Below are 20,081 nucleotides of genomic sequence, written 5' to 3' on the forward strand. Positions count from 1 at the left end.
ATTTTCATCTTCAATGCCCTGCTGATGGAAGGAGGGTTTTTCACTCAAAATCTCATGATACATGGCCCCATTCATTCTTTTCTTTACCACGGATCAGTTCGTCTGGTCCCTTTGCAGAAAAAACAGCCGCAAAGCATGATGTTTCCACCCCATGCTTTCACAGTAGGTATGGTGTTCTTTGATGCAACTCAGCATCTTTGTCCTCCAAACACGACGAGTTGAGTTTTTTACCAAAAAGTTATATTTTGGTTTCATCTGACCCATTCATGACATTCTCCCAATCGTCTTCTGGTCATCCAAATGCTCTCTAGCCAAACTTCAGACGCGGCCGGACATGTACTGGCTTAAGGCAGGGGGACATGTCTGGCACTGCAGGATTTGAGTCCGTGCGGGCGTAGTGTGTTACTGATGGTAGGCTTTGTTACTTTGGTCCCAGCTCTCTGCAGGTGCATTCACTACGTCCCCCCGTGTGGTTCTGGGATTTTTGCCTCACCGTTCTTGTGATCATTTTGACCCCACGGGGTGAGATCTTGCATGGAGCCCCAGAATCGAGGGGAAGATTATCAGTCGTATGTCTTCCATTTCCTAATAATTGCTCCCACAGTTGATTTCTTCAAACCAAGCTGCCTTAAACCTATTGCAGATTCCAGTCTTCCCAGCCTGGTGCAGGTCTACAACTTTGTTTCTGGTGTCCTTTGACAGCTCTTTGGTCTTGGCCATTAGTGGAGTTTTGGAGTGTGACTGTTTGAGGTTGTGGACAGGTGTCTTTTATACTCATTTTGTCTGTCATAGTTGCAAGTGCTACCATAGTGATGAAAATTACAGGCCTCTCTCATCTTTTTAAGTGGGAGAACTTGCACAAATTGGTGTGCCTTGACTAAATACTTTTTTGCCCCACTGCTAGGTATAGAGTCATAAATTGAAATTTGGAGTGAGTTAGTATGCGTATTGTAGGTGGGTGTATGTATTTAAATGGTAGTGTATGTATTTACGTGGGGGATAGAATTAGTATAAATTAAATGGTAGTGTATGTATGTTTAGTGGGGATGTATTTTAGTATATATGTATAATGGTTAGTGTAGGTATTTAGTGGGGATATATTTAGGTATAAATTAAATTGGGGTAATTGTGTATGTATTTGTTAGTGGGGATACGTATTAGTATAATATTAAATGGTAGTGTATGTATTTAGTGGCGGCGATACATAGACTAAAATGAATATGGTTTGGTAGATCGTAGTGGGATATTTAGTATATAAAGAGTTCATGTACCATATAAGTGTTAAGTAAACGAGAATGGTATAATGTATTTAGTGGATAATGAATTAAATGATCATGGACGTGTAGTGTATTTTAGTGGGGATATGCTTAACATTATCATCATTATGGATACATAATAATTAAATGGGTCAGTGTATGTATTTAGTAGTGAACCCAGATATAGCATAGTTCTATAATTGGACAACCATTTGATAATGTGCCTTGGGAATTACCGTTCCACTTCAAGCTTTCATCAAAAATGAAGCTAGTTTTTGGCATATTTTCTCAGTTTAGTGGCGGTGCAATAGACATTATAGTTTGACTAATGTACATATCTAACTTAAGCTTTCTACTCCTCAAAATTATGTCATAAAGCTTATACGATAGGGATTACATAGAAATATAAACAGTGATAAGCACTCCGAGATAGTGCTATGATTATAATATCTCCGAGCCGATGACTCACTAGAGCCAAATTAATTATATCAGCAAGAAGATCCTACCAATCAAAATAGATGCTACAGTCCCCCCAACGTGGCTGGGTCTTTCAGCATGACAATGATCCCAAACACACCGCCCGGGCAACGAAGGAGTGGCTTCGTAAGAAGCATTTCAAGGTCCTGGAGTGGACTAGCCAGTCTCCAGATCTCAACCCCATAGAAAATCTTTGGAGGGAGTTGAAAGTCCGTGTTGCCCAGCAACAGCCCCAAAACATCACTGCTCTAGAGGAGATCTGCATGGAGGAATGGGCCAAAATACCAGCAACATTGTGTGAAAACCTTGTGAAGACTTACAGAAAACGTTTGACCTCTGTCATTGCCAACAAAGGGTATATAACAAAGTATTGAGAAACTTTTGTTATTGACCAAATACTTATTTTCCACCATCATTTGCAAATAAATTCATAAAAAATCCTACAATGTGATTTTCTGKATTTTTTTCTCTCATTTTGTCTGTCATAGTTGTAGTGTACCTATGATGAAAATTACAGGCCTCTCTCATCTTTTTAAGTGGGAGAACTTGCACAATTGGTGGCTGACTAAATACTTTTTTGCCCCACTGTATATCCCCACTAAATACATACCCTACCATTTAATATATCCCCACTAAATACATACACTACCATTTAATACATACTGTCATGACGTTGCCCTGTTGGCGGAGGTTTATGACCCCCCCATAAATACCTTTCTCCCTTTTTCTCTCCACTCTACAGAATGGACTCTTGGAAAGCCCTTTGTTAACATAGAGAGAGTATGGTAACATCAAAAGGTTGGGGAATGGAACAATATTTCGGTAATCCAACCAGTTGAAAGTATCCGTTGGTACTTAGAAAATGTGATGTCAGATCAGTTGTCGTCTGAGACATTATTACTCATGATAGGATGACATAAACTGTACCTTGGAAAGTCTACACATTCTAGTTATCAGATTCACATGGAATTGTTGTGCAATTTAAATGTTTAAATATTAAACTATTTGTGAAAAGATTAAATGTAATTTTAGCTTCTAAATGAGAGAATTGTTTTCATAAGTGAACTATGCTCTCACAGTGGCCACGCCCAAGTGAACAGGCATTGGTTGTGAACTATGATATACACCCTTCTATCCCCCACTACAAATGCGCATTGACGAAAGTCAACCTCTTATGTTCCTGATGACGTGAGGACTGCTGTCCATACGTTAAAAAGGACAAATTTCAACGTGGAGGTGACGATCGACACGCTGAAGGGATGAATTTTGACTATACCAGCCAGAATATAGCATGAGCTTATGGTATGGCAACTTGGTATGAACTTTGAACTTTTACCCAAAAGTAACAATGTTCTGCTCCAAATTCCACAGACCAAAGACGATCAGTTAATGAACACAATGACAAAGTTGGATGACAAATCAACAGAACTCATTGAAGTCGCTGACCAAATGAATGATGAGAGAACTCAGGTGATGAAGATGGATTTGTCTAAGAAAGCGGCGGAAATCTCATCACTGACTCTCTCGCTCCGTACTCAAGACCTCGATCTGCAAACCATGACAGACAAGTCTGAGACCGAAAGGAGCAAGTGCGACASTCACGTGTCCAAATTCAGTCATTTAAGCACTCAAGTGGACTCTGCTATGCAGCAGAATACCACCCTTAGGTACAACCTGGTGGAATTCCAGAACGTTCACGAGCTACAGCGTGACTACCTAACCAAGCAACCAAAGTCCGGTACTCAAAGGAGCGAAGACGATAGGTTTTAGAGTTTGCCTCCCTCTGGTGTCCCTCAGTCTTCTCTTGGCAATTTGGCAATGAGTAATATGGCGCCTCTTCGCCAACAAAGCCAAAGCTTGCCTTCTCCTCTTGGCCCTTCGGCACCAACTTCCCCACAGGATGAAGCCCGCTTGACGCGGAATACCTTGACAAACACGTCAAGAATTTCCCACCTTTGACCCCGTTTTAGGTAAGCCAAACGATACTGAGATGTTCCTAGCTGACATAGAGGATGCATTGGATGGCTACACGAACGCTACGGGTTCTGAAAGGGTTTACCTGTTGAAGCAAACGCTGAATAGACACGTGACGAGGTTCATTCGTCTACAATAGCAATGTGCTAAATGACTACGCTAAACTTGCCACAGCTTTCAAATTAGAATTCAGTGGTTCTGCGACTCGCAAACACGATAGCTTACTGGCTAACACTGTCAAACAAGCTCGGAACGAACACCCAAAAGCATACTATCATAGGCTTCGTTCAGCTTACTTTGGTCTACTCACTGAAACAGGAATGGAAGAGCTGTTACCATTTAAACAAATGTTTCTATCGAACATGTATCCCACCTTCATTACCTACTTGGGCCCTGCAGCCCACGTTGGCTTGCCTATCTTACAACTCAGAGAGCTTGCAAGCACAGCTTTTGAGGCATCAAAAACTGGCAACTCTAAGAGCCCTGACCACTCGGTTGTGAAGTTTGACCAGGAGCAGTCACTCCAGTTAAAGGGTGCATTAACAGGTATTGGAGCATTGAGAGACAACAACGGTTTCTACCACGAAACCACGAATCCAATAACCACCGTGGTCGAAATAACTGTAAAGTACTTCGCCATCGAAACGACAACCGCTACAATCGACCTGTTCATTACGTTCCTGCACCCAACCAACACAAAGTGTCAGAGCACAAGGGTAACAAAGGGTTAAAGGATGATCAAAACATAGATCAATGTTCTCTAAATGTTCCACTGCATGAAGAACTAAAGGGAGAAAGATTTTGAGAAATAGGTAAAAGATAAGTCACAAGGACTAGACGGGGAACTGCCGGACACCAGGTCCGCAGGAATTAACACCCTTAGCAAGGACGTTAAAAATCTAATTTCTACCACTGTCACTCGAGACCCTATCCACGGCCGCTTGATCAAGAAACAAGCCCACAGGCTTTGTCTATAGACTCTGATACATAGGTTGCAAAGAAAAAGGGCAAAAGCGTCGTTAAAGCCAAGCTCACTCAAAATCCGAAAAGTAAATCTGCTTTCACCTTGAACAGAAATAGCACATCACGTCGTTGCGAACGACCACTCCACTTTGTGGGGAATATGTCCACTAGACACGACTCTAAACGGCCATACCTGGAAACAGTCCTGGAGGACTGCTTAACTTGTCATGCGCTAATTGATTCTGGTGTGACAATATCTGTCATCTCTCAAACATTGTTCAATGATCTCAAAATGGCGTTGAAGCCAACTAAAAGTTGGTTAAAAGTGCAATGATGCGACACTACACTTCGAGGTTTCACTCAGACTACATCGCCTTTCACATTGAGAGTCATGCTGAAACTACACTTCCAGGACGTATCGCTCGTTCACCCTGTGTATGTTACCAGCCTCGAATTTGAACCTCTGCTACTTGGAGCAGACTTGATGGATCGGTTACTCCCACTAATGGATTGGAAAACCAACCATGTATGGTCACAGGTCACAGTGCCTGTGACCTGTGAGGGGTATCTGTCGAAATCACCCCTTGGGAAAAAGACGTTTCGAAACCTCTTGGGACAGAATCGGATCCAAGGAGATATTACGATATCTCAAAACATCCCATCAGCAAACCTGATTGACCATTATTTTCATGATTTTGAGCCAGCTGCATCTGGGAATGAGCAACTTCCCTCCTCCTTGCAGTCATGCAATACAGTAGTTAACTTATCTTGCCCTTCGGACACTTCCGCAAGCACCTCAGCAAGAAAAACGTTGATGCGCAGAGTGTACTCTGCTTCCGATGATACATCTTCTGCTTTGTGGGGGACTGTCACCCTTACAATGACACTAACGGTGTTAGTCCAGCAACTGACCCGATGACTCCCACTGGTGAAACACCTTGAAATATCACAGACAGATATCCTCGTCTCAGTTCGCAGGTACTGAAGAGGTTGCCACATGCGATGGTGTGGTGACTGACAGGCCTCGACAGCCACTGAGCGTTGTGCACAAACACCAGGAGATTTGGTTGAAAGGGTACAGCCATTCTCATAACAGYGCGACCACTGACAACTCGTACATAGGGTCCAACCTTTTTGTTTGCGCCTCGGATACCAAAACCACCCGCTGGTGGGGGGGTCCCGAGACACAAAAGGGGGGAATAGTAAGGGGGGAATAGTAGCCCAAACCCATGATGAGCCTCATCGAGGCCGGTGTGAGGGACGAGACTACGTGCAACACTGTACAAGGCCAMCAGAGCATAAAACAAATCTAGTTGTAAACTCCCCTGTGAGCTCCCCTGACAGTGAGGAACACATCTAAGATATTACTGAGGTGTACCAGTGTACCACACTGGTCGTAAAGGAAGTCCAGTGGACTTTTCCACCTCCAAAACAAATGGCAACAATAATCATTCCTTGCCATGTGTAGTAGCCACTACAAGACAGCTAGTAAAATGCTCTAATCATGTGTTCCTGTAGGATAACATTTCAGAATAAATCGGTAGGACAACTGGTCCCCTTGAGTACCAGTACCAATACCTCAGTCAGTCCAGCAACAATCAGTAAGAGGATYAGAGTCCTCGCAAGTCAAATTGTTATTGATAATAGCGACAGAGGAGTTAGTAGTCACTCAGATTGCAACACGTGGAAGGGAATTACCAAAACACTCTGCTGATGGTCAACACACATGCCACTAATAAATAGAACCCTCCATTCAGGAGAAAAGTTATTAGAAGTCATGAACCAGGATCACACCGCATACGACTGGTTCAGTGCTTAGAGAGTACTTCCGCCGTGAGGTTAGCTCCTCCGTGGATAACATAGCTATGAAATAGACTTCTTCATACCTACCGCCACTGCAATAGTGGAAGACAGTAAAACCACTACAGACTCCCTCGACACCAATTCTGACTGACCTCHAGGCATTGACCTGAAAATTACCTGATTACATCAGACTCATTCTGAACAAGTCGTAGTCTACCAGGATACTTTGTTTTCTTCCCTTGACATGTGTGCTTGCGTACGCATAAACGCACATGTACAACGGAACATCCARTTAGGATTTATGCTAGGATCACTTAAGGGTCCGAGCAAAATACMAGCCTTAGTAAAGTTGAAMATTTACTTTGAGGCCTTTGACTCTACAGCTACAGTACTCACCAGTTTTCTTCCCAGAAGTCCATAGGTCATCCCTKTAGACTGCCCAAAACTAGTGCCTTACAACTGTAGACTTATCATATAGTTATCAACTTAGGATAGTGCCCTAAGTACCACACCGCAAATTAGGAAAGCCCTAGATATGACATTAGACAATGCCACGATAGGGTCATTTTGCCAAGACCATGGACTTATATAGAATACARWCCAATTAGATGATTAAGGTGGGATAACTCTATTTTGTTTTGTTTATGCTTTCATTCATTTTCTTTCATTTTCTTTTGACACTTAGAAAGTGATAGAGCCATAACCAACTTCCCCATACAACCATCAGTTAGTKCAACAATGCCGCTCATTTGGGAAGAAATGTAATTATATATTTCATGAGTTTGTGTGCRTTGTTAACATCTGCCTAAGTTACTGCCCAGATCTTCCAGTCKKWACGACCAGACGACGGGTCCGGAACRACGATCCCAATCCGGACATCCKCTGCCCAGCCTTGGAGCGGAATTCTTCATTTGCAGAAGTCCAGCYCGGGTCAACCACCAGAGGGGGACTGCAATGTCGATCCACAATCCGGACATCTCCTGGCCATTCCTATGATGCTTTGCAGCTGCCAGAAAACCTACCAAGGTAGACCACCAGAGGGGGGACCGCAACAGTGATCACCAACTGGACATCCGCTGCCCAGCCTTGGAGCGGCCTGCATCATGTCGCAAAACCCTACTCCGGGTCAACCTTCAAGGGAACCACAACAATGTCGCACAACCCAGGACAACCACGGTGCATTTTTATGGTTGTTTTGCAACGTGCAGGTTAATAGCAAGACTCGAACCCAACAAGGGGGGACTTATGTTCACTAAAGAAGTGATACATCCTGGCCGTCGAGTTTTCAGCAGCAGCTGTGGACGTGCGTGGCCTGGAAGGGACGGAGAATCTCTAAGGAATGACAGGTACTACATCGTATCCGTTCTACCACCAGGACGAACGACTACACCGTATCCGCCCAAAATACTCTTCAAAGACAAGGGAGATCTCTGCTGGGCAACCCAGCCTTCCATCTCGACCAATCTATCGAAGCACAGCTCAGAGAAAATATATTCTTGCATTTTCCTTCCGAATGGGCGGTTATTTAGAATGCATAAAATTCTGTATTTACGATAGCATATAACGGGTCTATAAGACCCAATACTTTTGTTCCTCAGTCTTCCCGCACTTTCATTCAAACCCAACCCTTTCTTTGTGTAACTAGCTGTCATATCGGATTCATGCCGCTTGGACCGTTCTCTTTATGACATATAGATAATCAATGTATGATCCATCCTTGTGTATATTCGTTCTGTGTGACTATTAGGTATTTGTAAATAAATAATTAAACCACATGTGTTGTATTGCAGATTCATTGTTAGCTCAGGCTTCGAAGATAGCCAATAAGTTTAGCGACATTCAGATGAGACTGAATAGTGTACGATTAATAATGACTGCTATTGATGTAAAAGATTACCAGTCTTTAAGAGTTTATTAGGAAGACACAGCTCTATATAACATATTGTGTGGTGCCCCGACTTCCTAGTTAATTACATTACATGATTAGTTAAATCAGAGAATGATTTGATAAAATAGCATGTCATATCATTTAATCCATAGTAAAGACACGACAATACTATATATCCACACTAAATACATGCACTAAGATAAAATTGGTCAACACCTGGGCTGCTTTCAAAAACGGTCATGATTTGAGTTGAGAGATTGTAACTATGGTGATGAGAGGGTGATTGTGTACAGTGACAGCAGGTTTTGTTAAGATTTTCACATTCACACCCTGCTAGGGCCATCCGCCACACGGCTAGCATATCTATAACATTGCAAATGGTTTTGAAAGAACTGTTATGTCATTCAGTAAGTACCGTTGCCATACGTAGCAAAACGTTAAGACCAACTGAACGTACCCCTGGTGTTTTAAAAGCCTAGCATCTCCTTAGTGCATTCAAACCCTTGGCTGACACCTACAGCTACACCTGCTGCCACCAATACTGGTGRAGCAAACACCATCCCTAGTCCTGCTGCGGCTAKACCGCCRTACGCTGCCAGTTTACAGTAAAAAGTAATATCGTTGATCTTTCTCTGAGCCGCTTCATAGTCAGCACTGGTGTAGTGTTCTCCTCCATTGTCCTCCTCCACCATCTCCTCGATCTTCTCCAGCAGCTCTSTAACCTGAGTGWTGTCTCTTCTCTTGTCATTGATTAGAGAGTGATATCTGCCCCCACACATATTGATGAGTCTCCGTAGCGCTTTGCCCTCAGCCAGAAACCCTTTGACTGTTTTGCCCTCCAGTTGATCTCCATGTGTGAACAGCAAGATGGTGTACATTGAGGCATCTTCTCCAAAGTTGTCCTGGATCCACTTCACAGTGTTCCTCTCCTCCTCTGTGAACCTCCCCAGTCTGATCACCAGCAGGAACACATGGGGTCCTGGAACTGACATGTAGATGGCCTTTTCTATTTCACTTTTCATCTCTTCTTGAGACATTGTTGTGTCATAGAGCCCCGGGGTGTCGATGACATCAATCTTCCTCCCATTCACCACTCCACTCTGTTTCTCASWCTGTGCAGTCACAGACTCTGGAGAARCCTCCACTTTAAACACCTTTTTACCCAGGATTGTGTTTCCTGTTGTACTCTTCCCTGATCCAGTCTTCCCCACCAGAACTATCCTCAGGTTAGAAGGATGCCCTGAAACTGGAAACAGACAAGAAGTTGATCGTTTTCAGTAGCCATTTATCAAGACACKATGTGTGTTCATGCACAGTATGTGTGTTTGTGTACCTTGGCATTGACCAGTGAAGTCTTGCAGACAGAGTGTCAACAGGAACAGAATMTTCAGAGTCCCTCCTGTCCCTTGTTCCATCTCTACTACTGCAGCCAATCAAACACATGGAAACAGACAATGACCTCATTACAAAATACAAAGTCCACATTTCTTCAGTGACTCATCCAAAGTGTTTGGCCAAGTTCTAACATTCACAGATGAGGAAAGACTAAATTATTTATTTTTTCAGCTATTTGACTTTTAAATAATAAAAACTATAAAACTATAAACTATAAAAAGAGTAACGATATGCTATACAACTGTTGTGAAACACAGTACATTCCCTAAGATAGGRYGTACATAATGTACTCATATAGGGCGTTTCAAATGACATTCTAAACATGGTTATTATTCTACCGTTGCCTGGCTGCTGCTGTTAAGACCAGATAGACCAGTTAGAGGTCGTGTCCCATTACCATCAAACATCACAGCTACTGTGTAGACAGACAGGAAGAGTTCAAACAATAATTAAGTGGAATCAGTATAACTGAAACCAGTACTTAATGTGTAAATCAGGAGGTGTCTGAACACAAAGCATGTGTTCCTCTGTTCCTCTGCTCAGACGTTGCTGACACCAGATCTTACAACGCCTGGATAGGTATTTTACATATCAGCTAACCACATCATGTGTTTCAGCAATCTGTCAGTCAACCAATGGTTGATGCATCGTCTAAGCAGTGGAATGCGACCTTAGTCAGTAGCGACAAAAACCTGCAGGTGTGTCCTTCACAGCAACAATAAGATGGGTGTTGACCCAAGATACAGTATACTGCACTATCTCTGCACTAAACAAGGTACAGTTTACTGCACTATCTCTGCACTAAACAAGGTACAGTATACTGCACTATCTCTGCACTAAACAAGATACAGTATACTGCACTATCTCTGCACTAAACAAGTGCATTATACTGCAACAATCTCTGACCTAAACAAGTACAGTTATACTGCACTATTTCTGCACTAAAACAAGATACAGTTAACTGCACAATAGTACACCTAAACATTATACAGTAATTACTTGTCATAATCTCTGCACTAAACAATTAGGTACAGTTTGTATAACTCACCATCCTTGCTACTAAACAGTTTACAGTATATGACTGCACTATCTCTTGAAACTACAACAAGATATAGACCACTATACTGCTACAAGTCTGTTATATTCACTTCTCTCACTAAACCAATACAGCTATGATGCAACTCATACTCTGATCTAAACAATGGTACAGTATACTGCACTATCTCTGCACTAAACAAGATCAGTATACTGCACTATCTCTGCACTAAACAACGGTACAGTATACTGCACTATCTCTGCACTAAACAAGGTACAGTATACTCACACTATCTTCTGCACTAAACAAGATACAGTATACATGCACATCTCTGCACTAAACAGAGGTACAGTATACTGCACTATCTCTGCACTAAACAAGGTACAGTATACTGCACTATCTCTGCACTAAACAAGTACAGTATACTGCACTATCTCTGCACTAAAAAGGTACAGTAATACTGCACTATCTCTGCACTAAACAAGGTACAGTATACTGCACTATCTCTGCACTAAACAAGGTACAGTATACTGCACTATTCTCTGCACTAACAAGGTACAGATACTTGCACTATCTCTGCACTAAACAAAGGTACAGTATACTGCACTATCTCTGCACTAAACAAGGTACAGTATACTGCACTATCTCTGCACTAAACAAGGGTACAACTATACTGCACTATCTCTGCACTAAACAAGATACAGTATACTGCACTATCTCTGCACTAAACAAGGTACAGTATACTGCACTATCTCTGACAACATACAGTATACTCACTATTCTGCAGTAATACAAGTACATATACTGCACTATCTCTGCACTAAACAAGGTACAGTATACTGCACTATCTCTGCACTAACAAGTAACAGTATACGCACTATTCTGCACTAAACAAGGTACAGTGATAACTGCACTATCTCTGCACTAAAACAAGGTACAGTATACTGCCACTATCTCTGCACTAAACAAGGTACAGTATACTGCACTATCTCTGCACTAAACAAGGTACAGTATACTGCACTATCTCTGCACTAAACAAGATACAGTATACTGCACTATCTCTGCACTAAAACAAGGTACATATACTACTATCTCTGCCACTAAACAAGTACAGTATACTGCACTATCTCTGCACTAAACAAGTACAGTATACTGCACTATCTCTGCACTAAACCAAGGTCAGTATACTGCACTATCTCTGCACTAAAAAAGTACAGTATACTGCACTATCTCTGCACTAAACAAGGTACAGTATACTGCACTATCTCTGCACTAAACAAGGTACAGTATACTGCACTATCTCTGCACTAAACAAGGTACAGTATACTGCACTATCTCTGCACTAAACAAGTACAGTATACTGCACTATCTCTGCACTAAACAAAGGTACAGTATACTGCACTATCTCTGCACTAACAAGGTACAGTATACTGCACTTATCTCTGCACTAAACAAGGTACAGTATACTGCACTATCTCTGCACACTAAACAATTTGGTTACAGTATACTGCACTATTTCTGCACTAAACAAGATACAGTATACTGCACTATCTCTGCACTAAACAATCAACGACTGCATAAACAAGGTACAGTTACTGCGCACCTCATCTCTGCACTATACAACATACAGTATACTGCACTATCTCTGCACTAACAAGGTACAGTATACTGCCACTATCTTCACTAAACAAGGTAAATGTTTCAGGTAAAAGTCTAACCAGTTTTCCCTTTCACTGTTCTATAATTTTAAACGTGCTTGAATACAAACATATTAGCAAATGTGATTGTTAACAGACTACATGATTTTACTGTTTTGACATTTTGATATAAGTAAGTGTAATCATACATTATTTTATGCATAAATATTAACAGACCTGGTATCAATAAAATGTCTACCTAATATTGTGCCAGTTATTCAAAATACTTTAAGTAGATTGTTGTACAACATTAATTAGGAAGGTATAAGTTGAATACTCACTTTTAGGTGGTTGCACAGATCTGTTATTGTTGTCTGCTGTGTCACGAGAGACTGAAGCAGTGGTCCTGCTGGTTCTGCATAGCCAGGTGCCCCAGGTGGGTGGAGATTTTACCTTAAAGACAATGGTAATCGCGTTCTAAAATACTCTAGCAATACTAGTAACGTGTCAAAACTCTCTCTCTGACTGCGCGCAATGTGCTGCCACCTTACATTCTTGTTACTTGTCATATTTTCCAGCAACAAATACAATTCTAGCACAATTCGAGAGAGTGCTGCGTAGGCAAATATATTATTCTATCTTCCAGACAGGTAAGGTCTGAATTCTGATTGGTAGTTGCTTTTTAACTTTAACCTTGGCTACTTGCCAGAATCAGAAGATAGGCCACATCTTTGGGTGATGAAATGTGTTGGACACATGGGACACAAAAAAAGGTTACAAATGTAATAACACATAAAACTGCATTTTGAAATGTAACTTTATACTGTAGTTGTAACTTTATAGTTGCCTAACCTGGTCCCAGATCTGTTTCTGCTCTTTCCAACTCCATAGAGTACAACAGTATGAGTCATAATACCCATAAAACCCAGCTGTCAAACAGGGAAATGGTTCCAATCATTTTTCCACCATTCATTTTTCACATAGAGGATTTTAGAAAAACTTAACTTAAAATGGTATGTCATAATATGTCTTATTAACAACTGACATAACTTGTCATAACCTATCATAACATGGTTATAACACTGTCATGACACATATATTTAGACCTGACATACCTTGCATTATTTTATGGTTGGTTATGAMACCTACATAAGAGTCAAACGCACATGGGTAACTTTTTAATGGGTGGCTTTTACTTCAGTCATTTTCTATTAAGTTTACTTTACTTTTACTCAAGTGTGACAATTGGGAACATTTTCCACCATTGGTTTTGAAAACATCAGCAGGAACTAGTTCAGCATGTTTCTAAACACGGAAAGAAAATTGTCGGTAACTGACATGATGATAGATGAAAAACTGTCATAATATTATTCAGGGGTAATTTCAGGTCAGGCCACTAGCATCGGTACCATAGAACAAGACTCTGACCTGGATTCAATCCAAGAGTTATAAACATCAGTTGTTACAGAGTTATAAACATCAGCTGTTACAGAGTTATAAACATCAGCTGTTACAGAGTTAATAAACATGCAGCTGTTACAGAGTTATAAACATCAGCTGTTAAGAGTTATAAAATCATTGTTACAGAGTTATACAACATCAGCTGTTATCAGAGTTATAAACACAGCTGTTACAGAGTTATAAACAATCAGCTGTTACAGAGTTTAAACATCAGCTTAATTACAGAGTTATAAACATCAGCTGACAGAGCTAAAACATTCAGCTGTACAAATAGACTATTAAACAGTTATAAAGCAATCACCTACAGTCAAAATAATCATTAGTAATCCAATTAACATCAGAACAGTAGTTGTAAACCCATGGGTGTCCAAACTCTGGCCAAATTTGGCCCGCGGGGTAATTTATAATTTGGCCCCCGCGAGAACAATCCAAAAATACGTACTAGAGCTGGCCCCGGCCGGTATTATACAGCGCAATTCACCGCTAATGAACTACGAATCCCATAAATGCTCTGCTGTTGTTTCCGCCGCAGCCAATCCGGCCAGGAACCCAGAAACGCCCTCTCCTCTGTGACAGTAGTCATAGCAACATAGACGCTACAACTGTCCAGCGGGCGCTATCATCTTCCCAAAAATGGCGAAAAAGGAAAAAGCAGAAACTAAGGAGCTTTCGGGACAAGTGGGAGGCAGAGATATCTGTTTACATATGTAAAAGACAACCTGTTTGTTTGTTTGTGGAGTTCAACGGTGGCCTGTAAGTAAGGAGTAAACATTAGACGACACTATGAAAACGAAAACACCATGACAACTACAAAGGACTGTACATGATCAAAGGAGCGCAGAAAGTAGAGGAGATGAAAAGAAGTTTGGTTTCACAACAAGAATAATGTTCCAAAAAAGCCACATCACAAGTGAGGCTGCTGTAAAAGTGCTAGTTATACTAGTGGCAAGCAGAGATCCGCAAAATCAGCCCGGTCCTTTAATGAGGGAGAGTCGTGGAAAAAGTGCCTGATGAAAGGTTTGTGGACTCGTATGCCCAGAGAAAGCAAGCCATTTTCAAACGGTGAGCCTGAGCAGGAACAAGTAGGCTGATTTCGCACATGTGAATCTTGCCACAATCTTAATGACCAGCGGATTGGAAAAGGGGAACAGATTTTAGAGATTCAGAAGGCCTGAGACCAGACATTGATGCACTAGCTCCAAGAAGAGATGCAGGTATCTGGCTTGGGCACAATCAAGATTAGATCAGTGGGTGGCAATAATTTAACGGTTTTTCTTTGTGCACTTTTTTCTTGCTCAAGGCATGGGGCTTGAATGGTTGTAATTGAATTTTATTATGCATTTATTTTGTAAAATTATTAGCCAATGGAAAAAGTTTATTTTTTGGTATTTTAAATCAGAAGGCTGCAATAGAAAAGAGCATACGATTATTTATTTAAATTTAATTTATTTAATAAATGAATGGCCATTGGATTGTGTTTTTTCATTTGAAATTCGGATTTTTCATGTCCTCCACTAATTAAATTATATATTGTATGGTATATAAGTATGCTTGTTTTCACATATTCATGTTACAAGCAAAACTTGTTTGGGTCCATATTAAAAGGTTCATTTGGTTCAATGTTTGGCCCGACTTTGTTCGTTTAGCATTTTGGGCCCACTGGGTATTTGAGTTTGTACACCCTGTTGTAAACTAATCAAGATCAGACAGTCGTCCACAGAATGTCATCGCTATAATCAACAGCGAATAATTCAGTGTCCTCGGTTTCTGAACTTTGACTTTCAGTAACTTACTCTGGGTGTCATTATACTATAAACACTGCAGAATGTCCAGTCAAAATGTCCTTAACTGGCCTTCTCCTGAGTTTTATCTGGTCCTTCTCTGAGTTTTATCTGGTTCTTCTCTGAGTTCTATCTGGTCTTCTCTGAGTTCTTATTCTGGTCTTCTCTGAGTTCTATCTGGTCTTCTCTGAGTTCTATCTGGTCTTGCCTCTGAGTTTTCTACTCTGTCTTCTCTGAGTTCTATTCTGGGTCTTGCTCTGAGTTCTGATCTGGTCTTTTCTCTGAGTTCTATTTGAACTTCTCTGAGTTCTATCTGGTCCTTCTCTGAAGTTCTATATCGGGTCTTTCTCTGAGTTTCTATTGGTCTTCTCTGAGTTCTATCTGGTCTTCTTGAGTTCTAATCGGGTCTTTATCTTGAGTTCATCTGGTTTCNGGCGGTGTTGGATTGTCCTGGGCTGACATTTTCTATACAAACCTTGACTATTTCACTTTTCATCTCTTCTTAGAGACATTGTTGTGTCATAGAGCCCCGGGGTGGTCCGATGAATCAATCTTTCCATCCCGATCACGACACTCCAACTCTGTTTCTCACTCTGTGCCAGTCACAGACACTGTTAGAATCCCTCCGTTTTAAACACTCTGTCCCAGGATATGGCTGAATTTCCGTGTTGCACTCTTCCTCTGCTAACCAGTCATTCCCAGCAGAACTATCCTCCAGGTAAGAAGAGCTGCCCCTGAAACTGGAAACATTAGAACAAGAAAAGTGCTTGAGTTGATAGTCGTCTTGATTAAAGGCTACAGAAACTGTGTGTGGTGTATAGAGTGTTTGTGATGTGTGTGTGTGTGTGTGTGTGTGTGTGTGTGGTGTGTGTGTGTGTGTGTGCTTGTAGTGTGTGGTGGTAGTGTGTGTGTGTGTGTGTGTGTGTGTAGTGTTGTGTGATGTGGTGTGACGTGCGACGCGTGCGTGCGTTGCGTGCCGTGTATACCATTGGCAATATGACAGGTAGAAGGCTTGGCAGACAAGAGGTGTCAACGGAACAAGTCAGCTCGACGTTCCTCCTTTTCCGTTCCAGTCCCTCTCTGTTTACAAAGGCCAACTCAAAAAACATGGTAAAAAGAGAAAGAACCTCAATTACAAATGACTCCATCTTTTTTGTCCGATGTTCCTATTTTTCTGGCAAACTGAGGATAATTACGCACATTCACTTCTCAGGCCTAAAAATTTTCTTACCTTTTTACAACAATCTTTAAAGTATAAAAGCAGAGTAAATGATATGTGGTATAACTGTGCAGCTAAAGATGTATGTGTGGGGACTATAAAGAGAGTAATGATATGTGGTGTAACTGTCCTAGATGTGTGGGGACTATAAAGAGAGTAATGATATGTGGTATATCTGTCTTAGATGTGTGGGGACTATAAAGAGAGTAATGATATGTGGTATATCTGTCCTAGATGTGTGGGGACTATAAAGAGAGTAATGATATGTGGTATAACTGTAGAGGTAACAATCCTAGATGTGTGGGGACTTTAATGATATGTGGTATAACTGTAGAGGTAGTAATCATAGATGTGTGGAGACTATAAAGAGAGTAATGATATGTGGTATATCTGTCCTAGATGTGTGGGGACTAAATCTCGATGAAGGATGAAATAGTATGAATCAATTAATCAAAATAACCTTTTTAATTAAAATATGTCAATCATTGTTTTAATATGTTGGTAACACGTTGTATAAAAGTGATAATGCCCTGAAAGCTGGTGCTTGGAGGAAATATTGGCATTGTGACATGATTTGCAACACCTAACAACACCCGTGCCATTAATACTGCCTTGTCGGTCATTATCACTTAATTATAATTTGTCTCATCAATTTGTCTTTCTAAAAATCTAAACTATAAAAAATATTAATGCTATGTGGTATAACTGTCGTTAAACACAGTACATTCCCTTCCCAGGTCAACATAATGTTCCCATAACATGTATCAAGATCAAATTACATTCTAAACATGGTTATTTATGCATGAAGGTCAACAGACCTGGTATCAATTAAATATTTACTTGATGTTGTGCTATAGCTGTTAAAAAACTGTAGATTGTTGTACATTTAATTAGTGAGGTAGTTAAGTTGAATACTCACTTTTAGTGTGGTTGTACTGATCTGTTGATTGTTGTCCCCTGTTGTGACTGTGAGAGCCTATATTCAGTTAGGTTTCGTTTTCCTCGTAACTAGTCATTTCTAGCCAATGGGCGAGTGTTGCTAGGCAWAAATATTTAAATTCAGGACAGGCAGAGGATGAATTCTGATTGGGTGTCGCTGCATATCAACCTCCTCCTTACAAATTAACTTTGGCTGTCTGCCCAGTGTCAGAAGGTATACAAATCTCTGAGTAAAATGAAATGTGTCTGACACCTTTAGGGGAAAAGGTATATGATGAGATTTATTTTTTTTTTTTTTTTTTTACAGCATTTTAAAATGTAACGATGTAGTTGTCTACCCTGGTCCCAGATCTGTTTGTGCCCTTTCCAACTCCATTGATCCACTATCAAGCCATGCCAATGAGTGACAAGTAGCTGTGAAAGATAGCACAAACAGACTGGCACTCAGGGTATTAGTGGCCTAGATCTTCTAATGTAATTGTTGTAAATCATTTAGTTAGTAAGGTAGTTAAGTTGAATAGTCCATGTTAGTGTAGTTGCACAAATCTGTTAATTTTGTCGCCTGCTGAGAGGTGAAGCTATTAGCTGGACCTTACAGGAAACTGACAAAATAAAGGAAACACCAACATAATGAGTCTTAATAGGACGTTGGGCCACCACAAGACCCAAACTGCTTCAATGTGCCTTGGCATAGATTCTACAAGTGTCTGTCTATTAGAGAGATGTGAACACCATTCTTCCACAAGAAGACACCCTCAGCAGGGTCTGAAAGAAACGCACAGGCATCTATTTATCTATTTTAGCTGTGTTAGGTTAAATCAGACTCTACCTGTCTCTACCTTGCCCCTTGCAGTAGACCTCCACCAGTGGATATCAACCAGGACTCTGTTCCTACAGTAGACCTACACCAGTGGATATCAACCAGGACTCTGTCCCTACAGTACACCTACACCAGTGGATATCAACCAGGACTCTGTCCTAAGTAGACTACACCAGTGGATATCAACCAGGACTCTGTCCTATAGTAGACCTCACCAGTGGATATCAACCAGGACTCTGTCCCTACAGTAGACCTACACCAGTGGATATCAACCAGGACTCTGTCTCTACAGTAGACCTACACCAGTGGATATCAACCAGGACTCTGTCCCTACAGTAGACTACACCAGTGATTCTCAACGAGGGCTGAATGACCCCTAAGGGTACTTGGCCTTTCTAAAGGGGTACTTGCCTTTCTAAAGGGGTACTTGGCCTTTCTAAAGGGGGTACGCGAGAAGACTCATTATTTACGGTAAAATTTAATGATGGTTTACTTCAGAGGTAATCCGGGCCCTGAAAAAAAAAGCAGAATAGTGGTACAGTAACTGAAAAAGGTTGAGAAATACTGGCCTTCTCATCTAGTGTTGTGTTCAAGGTCACCAATCGAAGGACCCATCAGACCAAATAGGGGAAAACAGTCAAAGAATAATGATGATTTCAGTTGTTAAAAAGTATTTATTACAAACTCCTCACAATAGCTTGCATATATTTGTATATTTTTCCTTCAGAAATAATTGTGTGTTAAAACAAAAGACAGTGACCTAAACAAGTGTCTGGACCTCTGTTATGGTTACACCCCAGGTGTATTTTCTAAGACACTACCCAATCTTGGGAGTTGGGATCATAACATGGTTCAGCTCATCCCAGTCTACAAAGCACGTCTGCCACAAGAAAAGGCTAAAAAGGTGGAGATTAAAAGCTGGACTCCTGAAGCCCTCCAGGTCTGTTTTGAGTCCACTGACTAGGCGGCCCTGATGGACAGAGCCGATGACCTGGAAGAGGCAGCAGATATCGTCTCTGAGTACGTTAGTTTCTGTGAAGATCTCATTATTCCAAAAAATAAAGTTAAGATCTTCCCCAATAATAAACCGTGAGTAACTCAGGAATTAAAAGAGCTCCTCAAACAGAAAAAAATAGTGTTTAAACCTGGTGGCAGTAAAGAGGAAAGGAAAAATATTCAGAGACAAATTAAAAGCAAAATTAAGGCAGCATACAAAGACAAATTAGAAAACCTCTTCAAGGACGGTAGGAAAGCCTGGCAAGGGCTACAAACCATCAAAGGCTACAAATCAAAGAGACATTGCATGACCGTCAAAAATGACCTTGCTTTTGCAAATGATTTGAACAGTTTCTATTGTAGGTTTGACATGTGTGATTTTACATCGCTGCGGTAAGTGGCGTTGGAAAGTATAGACAGCTTACCAGCTGTTGAT

The 20,081-nt window shown here is 41.0% G+C and overlaps 1 protein-coding gene across 1 annotated transcript in view; it reads right to left on the reverse strand.

The window, feature by feature from the left end:
* Positions 1–17,876, reverse strand: part of LOC112077566 (GTPase IMAP family member 8-like) — a 27,502-nt gene extending 9,626 nt beyond the window's left edge. Inside the window, exons 1-3 of the mRNA XM_024144063.2 lie at positions 17,810–17,876; positions 9,695–9,778; positions 8,831–9,607 (exon numbers count right to left, since the gene is read on the reverse strand). Of these exons, the coding sequence (XP_023999831.2) occupies positions 8,831–9,607; positions 9,695–9,776 (859 nt within the window). The 5' untranslated portion in view covers positions 9,777–9,778; positions 17,810–17,876. The remainder of the gene's footprint in view (positions 1–8,830; positions 9,608–9,694; positions 9,779–17,809) is intronic.
* Between the last annotated feature and the right edge of the window lie 2,205 nt (positions 17,877–20,081).

This window comes from Salvelinus sp. IW2-2015, unplaced genomic scaffold (assembly GCF_002910315.2).
Source record: "Salvelinus sp. IW2-2015 unplaced genomic scaffold, ASM291031v2 Un_scaffold4708, whole genome shotgun sequence".
NCBI lineage: Eukaryota > Metazoa > Chordata > Actinopteri > Salmoniformes > Salmonidae > Salvelinus > Salvelinus sp. IW2-2015.